Genomic DNA, 8815 nt, shown 5'->3' on the forward strand with positions numbered 1-8815 from the left:
AAACCCTGTGCAGGCAGGACCTCACTGGCAGAGAGGAAGCAAGGACAGAGTGGGTGCAGCTGCAAACACATTTAAACATGACACCGTCGCAGAACTAGTTAAGGCCACAGTATTACTAAAGACCTCATCTGTCCCACCATCTTCAAGAAAATAGTCACTTCCCATCAACTTCTGTGTCGGGGCATATTTTTCAGAAGCTTAGTTTGCCGCTATTCCATTACTATTTCTTCATCAAGTGACTATTTCATAAAGGGCATCTGTCTCACTAAATTAGTGTGGACATCTGGCACATAAATAATTAAATACGGAGTTCTCTCATGAACCTTAACCCAGGGCGCCAGATGGGTACCTAACGAGGTGTGTACTCTGTTTCAGTGGGATGCTCATACATGTGTTGTGTTTCTTACAGCAATCACCAGTTCAAAAATATTAATACAAAAGTTTATTTTCTCTGAAAAGCAATTCAACGCGTATCTTAACTGCATTAGCAACCGAAGTACAGAGAGCTTCTAGCAGGCGAGAGTCACAGGCACAAGACAGCAATAGCACAGCGCCTTGTTCAGGGAACATTGCTCACAGCCCCAGCGATGTCTGCAACTGAAACGTGGATGTGAAAGCAGACACCATACCCCAAGGACAAGGCAACCTCACCTACCGATGCTTATCGTCCTCTCTTTGTTTCTTGGTGTCTCTTTCCCTGCTCCGGTCTCTATCCCTGTCCTTCCTGTCTCTGTCCTTCCTCTCCCTCCCTCTGCTCCTCTCCTCCTTGGAGTCCCTCTCTCTCTCACTTTCACCCGAAGCCCACGACCGCTCCCTTTCTGGCCATCGCTTGTCTCTGCTCCTTTCGTGGTCTCGGTCCCTTGTTCTCCAGTCCCTTGTTCCTTCACGAGACCAGTTTCTTTTCTCTGCTGATCCTTCTCCATAGAAATCATTTTTCATGTTTGGCAAATTAATGGGCTTTCGGAAAGGTCTGTCCCGTCCTCCAAACCGTAGCTGCCCGGATTCTTTTTTGCCTCCAAAACCACCTCCAAGCCTCCGAGGAATCCATCCTTTGAGAGTTCTCTCCAGTTCAAAGTCCACAAAGATCTCGTGCTGATCAATAACCAACCTGTTGGCATCTCTGTGGGCCTTCAAGAGAGCACGCTCCTCTTTGTACTCAATAAATGCGTAACCCTTGGAAAATCCTGTGACCAGGTCTCGAACCAGACGGATCTTTCTGATGTCTCCATACCGGGAAAAGACCTCCTTTAACTTCTCTTCTGTTGTCTGAAGATTGAGCCTTGCCACGAACAGGGTGAGGTGAGGATCTCCTGTGACTCCCTTGTTGGGTACGTAGCGTGCCAGCATAGCCCTCCATATGGCACGGTCGTGGGGCTCTTCGTCTGTGCCATCGATGCTGCCGGCTTTGAGGGGGTCATACTCCTTTGCGATGGGGGCCCAGTCATTCATTGTCTAGCGGGACAAAAGCACGCACTACACAGTTATTTTAGGAAGAAGAGGTAGTGCGAGCAGCACTTTCGGCACTGCTGTATAGTATTTTTCATCCAAAATTACCCAAAACTTTGACAAACTTAAAAAAAAACCAACAATATCGCTGTTGTTTGAATTCACCTCCGCGGGCAGAGCCATGCCGGGGAGCCCGGATCCACCCGGGGCTGAGAGGGTCCCGCGGCCCCGTCCCGTCCCCCTCCCCCGCCTGAGAGCCCCCACGGCCGCCGGGACCCCCCACGCGGCGGCGCCGCCCTCCCTCTACGCCCGCCGCCCCGCTCCCCTCACCTTGCCCGGCGCGGCGGGAAGGCGGCTCTTCGCGTCGGCCGAGGCCGATTCGCCAGGCCCCGGCGGGGCGGGGGGGTTCCCGGTGGTGTTTATTTAAACCCTCTTCCCCGTCAGGCGGAAGCGCCACCAACACGCACACCCCTTTCCCCCGCTTCCCCCCCGCCCGGGCCTGAGGCCGCCTCGTCACGGCGTGTGGCGAATGTGGCGCTGAGGAACAGCCGATGCCTTCACCTCCCTCCTCCCCTCCCGGCCCGGCCCGGCCCGACCCGGCCCGGCCCGACCCGGCGGCGGTGCCCAGCCCAGGGCAGACCGAGGGCTCGGCGCGGCGACCGGAGCCACCCACGACCCTTCCCCGCGGTGTCCCCGCCGTCCCCTTACCGGCGGCGGGGGGCGTCTCCTGAGGGGAAGGGGCAGGGCGGGAAGCGCCGCCGGGCCGCGGCCTCCTCCATGGAAACCGCCGGGGGCGGGAGGGTTCGCTCCGCCCGCGGGCCCCGCCGGCAGCGCGGCCCTGGGGAAGGAAGTTAGCGCCGGGCCGCGGCGGACATGGAGCAGGGCCGGGAGGAGGAGGAGGAGGAGGAGGAGGGGGATGGCGGCCCGGAGAGGGCTCTGGAGAAGAGCCCCTTCCAGCTGACGGCGGGGGATGTCTATGACATCTCCTCCGTGGTGGGCCGGGACCTGCTGCAGCTCGGCGCCGGGCCGCGGGTGCCCGCCGCGCTGGCCCGGCTGCAGTTCAGGATCGTGCGGGTGCTGGAGATGCTGGAGGCGCTGGTGAGCGAGAGCAGCCTGGCCGAGGAGCAGCTGCGGCTGGAGCGGGACAGCCTGCGGCGGGAGGTGGAGGCGCTGCGGGCAGCGGGGGGCCCCGGCGGCGCTCAGCAGGTGGGTGGCGGGAGAGTCGGGGGGGGGGGGGGGGGGGGGCGGTGGCGGCGGCTGCCGGGGGGGTACGTGCGGCGGAGGCCCCTTCCCCGACCCGCGGGGTCGTCACAGCACCGGCCCCGCAAAGAGAATTCGCCGTCTGTGCAAACGGTAAAAGCTTCGTTACTCTGCGCGTGGGAAACTGATGTCTGGGACTCAAAAAAAAAAAAATTACCGCAAAGGTCTTATATTAGGAAACGAGAATTCGGCTCTCACCTCTCTGCCACAGAGTTTTGGTGTGACATTAGATTGCTCAGCCTCTCTAATGAACAGAAAAGCAGATTAAAGCAGCTTCTTGGCAGTCTTGATCACAAACTTTGGGACAGAGACGTTGCTTTTAGTTGTGGTTAGAGCCTGTCGCAGTTGGGCCCTATACTTGGCTGGGAAACGCAGACACCAAAGGCATACAAAACTAATATGAAAAACTACAACTAACTGCTTGGGGAAAAAAAAAATCAAGATTGCAATGATCTCATACTGGTTCTAAGAATTACTATATATTTATAAAATTCAGAGTTTTAATGCTAGGAGTGCCCTGGCTTTGACGGGTTACAAGATCATGACTACCACCATTTATTTTACAGCTCAGCCTTGGACCAGATAAAATGGTAATAGACCTCACAGATCCAAATCGCCCCCGGTTCACATTACAGGAGCTGCGAGATGTATTGCAAGAGCGTAACCAGCTGAAAGCTCAGCTTCTTGTGGTGCAAGAAGAGCTACAGTGTTATAAGAGGTATATGGTGAAGTCAGCAAAGAACAAATAATAATTACTTCTTGTCTGGGGAACTTACCAGATCAGAGGTTTGAGCTCCTAGATTGGGCTAGGCACTGTCCACACATACGAGAGACATCTGTGCTCCCAAGAGCCTACAAATGAGCAGAGAAAAATGGGGGAATGGTGAAGTCTCTATGCAACATAATTTTAAAACTAAACTCCCTCTTATTCTGTGCAGTTGGCAGCCTGTCCCCGTAATTGTACCGCTGTGAGCCTACACACCATTACTCCCACTCCCGACACAGGCTGGGTTCTCATGCAGATGCATTCATTTGTGTAGTCACAGCAGCTGCGCATGTACTGTTCTTGTCTAAAGCCACGCTACGTACCAAAGAGCACGGGGGTTTCCATCTCAGCTTTAGTCAAAATTTCCTTCCTTCTCCAGCTTGCTGTCAGAGACGCTAGCTTATCTACTCTTCCTTTGTTACCACAGGGGGTTTGGCATCAATCTAAAAAGCAGAATATTAGACCCTTTCATCATCATTCAAGATGAGCTGTGGGTTTGTTTTTTTTTAAGACTGCCAACAGAGGGTTGTGTAAGGCACTTGAATTGTGCAAAACATGCTTTCAGAGAAGGATTTTCGTCTTTCCAGAAGGGACCAGCCTGGGAGAATGCGTGTGAGCCAAAGGGTGAGAAACAGGAAGGGTCTTGCTCTTGGTGAGGTTACCCCATCATCAGGTTGTATTATAAACTCTGTGGCAAGAAACTATTTACCTAGACATAAAACGTCTGAGCACCTCAGATTTCAGTTGAAATATCTCAGCAACAACCTCTTAGATACAGTAAATCCGCCCTTCGCCTTGTCTCTAACAGGCAAGTTAAACCAAAAAGTTAAAGTTAAATCCAAGAAGTCAGTTTACAAACTGCTCAACAGCACTCGCAGCACTGAGAGGCACTGCTTCCCCAGCTCAGCTGCCTGCTGTGGCTGTGTGGCCAGTGGAATGGCTTCTTGCTTTGATTTCCCAGTGGCGTTGTACAGCTTATTACAGGCCAAGTTACAAAATAACAGTACGAACGTTTTCAATTTTTGAGTCACATCACTGTGCACCTACAGAGTGTGTCAAGGCAGCTTCTTAGTTCAAGTAATTCTATGTGGTTATCTCTTCGTACAGCATTACAGCTTAAGCCAAAACCCATCTTCCCTTGAAATGTTCACATAAAAATCCTAATTATAATTGTATGGCCATAAAGCGTAGTTGTGCAGGGGAAGAGGATAAATACATGTTCTAAAGTGTCTTGTGTATATTGGAAATGAGTTCTATATAGCACAAGGTAACTGACATCCTTCCCGAGAATAGTTTAAAGTGACTGATGATGTTTGGGGTTGACATTTTTAATCCTGATTTCTGAGTAGAAGTTATCATGCAAATATTAGAGATCTGCAGTGTCACCAAACAGCTCATAGTCCCATTTCTCTAAAAGTAGAATCTGCCTCAGAATTATCTGAGTTCTAGATACTCTCCTGTATTTTTATTTCCAAGGTCCAAATGAGTGTTGCTTGTTAGGATGTTGCTTAGCTACTTTCAGCCTCCAGCTACTGCAGTCACAAGCTTTGATCCACTCAGCTCTCCAGATAAATGAGGTCAGCTCAGGACAGTAAACTGGCATGCTGTGAAAAGAAAGTGCAGTATGCATGCTGGTAACATCTACCCCATTCCAAGCAGGGAAAACATCCTTTGGTAAAACTGAAGCTTTTGTCTAAAGTAGGCAGTTACAACCTTGTAGAGCATAGCAGCATTGAAGCAGGATGACAAAATCTACAGCTCGGGCAAAGCCTTTCTTTTCTCCTCTGTAGGATGGAAAAAGGAACAGGCACCTGCCTTGCAGGGAAGCTGGGAATCTCCCATCTGTTCCCAGCTGCATGGTGTGATCCTTTGTGGCTGCACTGAAGGTACCACACATCCATCCACCCATGCAGAAATTCACCGTTTGTGTCTACACCCTACTGTTATCTTTGGACTCTTGTACAAATCCAACGTGTGATTACACTTCCCTTTCACTCCTGTTATGCTCTGCCATTCTTCATCTGTGGAGAAGTCAGCTCATTACTTTTTCAGTGTTCTCATTAACGCATAGCCTAAGCAAAATTACATTGCAACATTTAAGGAAAGTAAAAGCAATTCATGACAAGAAATAGGCCAGGCTGCCATACCTGTCCTGTGAATACCCATTCCCCCACATCCTCAGCTGCTATGGGAAGGGTATAATATAGACAGCAATGACACGCTACGCACAAAACCACAAGAAATAAACAAACCCTCTTCTTTTCCCAGTGGGATCATCTCACAGAGGAGGGACCAAACTGAAGAACTGGAAAAAGAGGCCAGTGGCAGTAGCCCTGGCACCAGCAAGGACAGTGAAGAGAAGACAATCATCAAACGGCTGTAAGTTTGTCTGCAGCTTTTTGGGCAGAATATGGGAGAATACAGCATGCTTCAGACTTAGTGAATCCAGGGATTCTGAACTTTGGTCTAGTTGGCTGGATATTGTTTTCTCCTCCTCTCCCTGTAAAATTAAAACCCGATCGAGAAATCCTTTCCTGTGGAAAAAGCACTCCACAGGAAGGCAACCTCCACCCAGGCAAGCGGGGCATCACTTTTTTCTAGAAAAAATAAGCATTTCAGTACAAAACTATGCGATACTTGCCTCCCCTGCCTGCACATTAAGACTTCGCTGTGGGAACATACCAGCTGTCCCTGGAGGTTTATTTACATTGTATGCCGCAGCTGTATGCAGTACCCACAAGCTCCAGCTGTGTCCCTAAAGTTCCCCGAAATAGCAGAACACGTTGACATGGCCATCTTACTGCATGTTCCTTCTTTTCCAGTTGTACATTGTTTCCCTTTTGTTGTCTTTTTTTTTTTTAGGTTCTCTTTTAAACATGGAAAATGAGTATCCTCGAGAACTTAACCACTCCTGTTCAGAAATAGCACTGACAAGAGCCTCCAAGGCATTAGGGAAGTCAATGATTGGAAGAAAAAGCATCACTCCTACTGTAGAGAATAAGCAGTCTCATAAAAATTGTGTTGTATAATATTCTTTCGGAACAGATTTTACTTTGCTTTTTTAGAAACTGTTTAAGACAGACACTTTTTGTATTTCTTAGATTCCAGCTAGACATTACCCACATGTAGAAAATAAATGTTTATAAAAAAGGTGATTTTTATTCTTATTAAAAAAGCCTGTGATGATCTGTACTACCACTTATTTATCTTGTCCACTTATCAAAGTGCTCAGCCCAAATGATTTAGCAAAATGAAGATATTTTTAGAGATCTACATGCCATTCATGAGTGCATTCATAGTGAAGTGCTGGGAAGGAAGGAAGAACCCATCCAGATTGCAGTCCCCACTGCTCTTGCACAGAAAGTAATGATCTTACACTAACACAGAATTACTTGAAGAAAACCCCAGCACTGCTTTTTGTTCTGTGTCATTCTTTGCATTAGATGGGCGATACACGGGCAGCGGCAGGCAGCAGTCTGTCACACCCCATTCCACCAAAGGAAGATGCAGTTGGGCTGTGACAGCAGAGCCCCTGCACACACAGAGATGACCGTTTGGGGTCAAGATGAGGGATGGAGGTGAAGAGCACAGCAAAGGAGGAAAAGCTGCTGCATTATGCTCTGCCCACATGAAGGACTGATGTCTTTTCAGAGGTGCAGACGTGCTCAAACTGGAATAGATGCACCAAATGTTTCATTTATGACAACTAAAAATCTCCTGTGGTAGACAGTTGTATTTTTCATAAGCTCTGTTCTTTCAGTCATCTGTCACAAGCTGTGTATTAGCCCCATAATGAGATATATCACTAGTTGAAGCATATAGGGGAAACAGGAGCAGAAAAGCAGCTTGAAATATACCAATTAAGATCCGCATTTAGAAAAGCAGAATTTCCAGAGCAGAGAATTCTGAACAGACATAAAAGGAGCAGTGACAGGTATCAAACTATGATCTTACTGTCTTCAGAAGTGAAAGCAGGCTCTGAAATCTTTTGATGCCCTCTCATACGCTAGCAGCATGAAAAATATAGGACACTTCACACATCTGCTCAGATGCACAATGTGAGTGCGGCTTTGCAGAAGGTAGAACGGCAGTCTCCTTTCAGAGAGAATTTATTAGCAGTCGTACATTAGCAAGGCAAGACGTCCGACCTAAGCCAGCTGGTTCAGCCAGGGCACAGAATGGCTAAAGTAATTATGCCATCTTCAAAATATTCATAAGCCTTTGTCATATCCCTGCAATGTATTTTCTAGAGCATGGTAGCAGGGAAGGAAGTTACTGCATTTCCTTAGCAGAGGCTTTATGTTTAGAGAAAAACAAACAAGCAAACAATCATGCATCAGCAACAGCCCAGATAAACATCTCCTCAGCTCAGAGGTGTATGTGTGCTCTGAACTCCATCCTCTCCCATGGTTTATCCAAGGATGTATTTTCTCACCTCCCTTAAAAACAGGGGGGAGGGGGAATTATGCCCCAAAACACCCTAATCACTCTACCTGAAGGCATTTCATTAAGACTTAGTAATAAACTCCACAGATTAAATAGAGCTGTGCAAAAGTAACAACCTGCCATGGAGGCACAGAAGACTGCCATAGCCCTAAGCCACTCTTTGCCGTTAGCTGAAGGAGACAACAATGAAAGCTGCAATTATTCTTTGCAGTTTACCTTTTAAGAAGTTCTTTATTAAAAAAAAAAAAAAAAAAGGTGGGAGTTCATCAGTTAAAACAGACGGGAGAACACCTCAACCTTTTTGGGCTAGACTTTTTCTGGAGCCATCAGTGTTGCATCCACTCTGTGCCAAGTGAGCTGCACAGCTGCTCTCTCAAAAAGGGAGCAAACTCCTTGGCTATGGCTACACCAGAAGAGGCTACAGACCTGACAGAGCAACCCCGACGCCTCTGGCAAAGCCACGCGAGCCTGACAAAAGCAGTTTAGCTGCCAACCCAGGGGCATCTTTCCCTGCTAAGTGCTTTATACCTTGTTAGAAGATGAAACCTTCCTATAAGGCACAGGGATAAAAATTCAAATGGCAAGTTTCTCTGAAAAGTATTTTGACATACATATATATAAAATATATATATATGTCAGTTCCTAGAAAAGTAAAGGATACATACTCAGTGCAACATCAGCTTTATTACCATCTTCCGATGCAGTGCTACTCGATTACCAGTTAAGCATTTCAGAGAAGACAATTATTGTAATGTAAAATTGGGAGAGATCTTCCCCCTCTTTTGTTTACAAAAGTGATGCTGAAGAACAGAGGTTTTAAGCTATTTGACCTGATAGAGAACAAGCAAATGTTTAAATTAAAAAAAAAAAGAAGCATTTATTCCAATTTTTACTTCA

At 47.9% G+C, this 8815-nt stretch overlaps 2 protein-coding genes across 4 annotated transcripts; one reads left to right on the plus strand and one right to left on the minus strand.

The window, feature by feature from the left end:
• Positions 1-424: 424 nt before the first annotated feature.
• On the minus strand, positions 425-2266 carry SNRNP35 (small nuclear ribonucleoprotein U11/U12 subunit 35). 2 transcript variants are annotated; one of them, XM_082491597.1, is made up of 2 exons: positions 2155-2266; positions 425-1452 (listed from the first exon to the last, which is right to left on the minus strand). In XM_082491597.1, exon 2 carries the CDS (start codon positions 1447-1449, stop codon positions 652-654), a length of 798 nt encoding a protein of 265 aa, XP_082347723.1. In that variant the 5' UTR covers positions 1450-1452; positions 2155-2266; the 3' UTR covers positions 425-651. The 2 variants fall into 2 exon arrangements, with proteins under 2 accessions (XP_082347723.1, XP_082347722.1); XM_082491596.1 differs by lacking the exon at positions 2155-2266 and adding an exon at positions 1777-1862.
• Positions 2267-2319: 53 nt separating this feature from the next.
• On the plus strand, positions 2320-6502 carry RILPL2 (Rab interacting lysosomal protein like 2; the record flags this gene model as incomplete). Of its 2 annotated transcripts, none has more annotated exons than XM_082491599.1 (4): positions 2320-2652; positions 3273-3424; positions 5741-5851; positions 6335-6502. In XM_082491599.1, 4 exons carry the CDS (start codon positions 2320-2322, stop codon positions 6357-6359), a joined length of 621 nt encoding a protein of 206 aa, XP_082347725.1. In that variant the 3' UTR covers positions 6360-6502. The 2 variants fall into 2 exon arrangements, with proteins under 2 accessions (XP_082347725.1, XP_082347726.1); XM_082491600.1 differs by having other exon boundaries at positions 2320-2544.
• Positions 6503-8815: the final 2313 nt, after the last annotated feature.

Source organism: Vanellus vanellus (genome assembly GCF_965231255.1).
Source record: "Vanellus vanellus genome assembly, chromosome: 16".
Taxonomy (NCBI): domain Eukaryota; kingdom Metazoa; phylum Chordata; class Aves; order Charadriiformes; family Charadriidae; genus Vanellus; species Vanellus vanellus.

Bases quoted from the DNA above. Each gene is read 5' to 3' on its own strand.
- SNRNP35 (XM_082491597.1), bottom strand. From the start codon at position 1,449: ATGAATGACTGGGCCCCCATCGCAAAGGAGTATGACCCCCTCAAAGCC.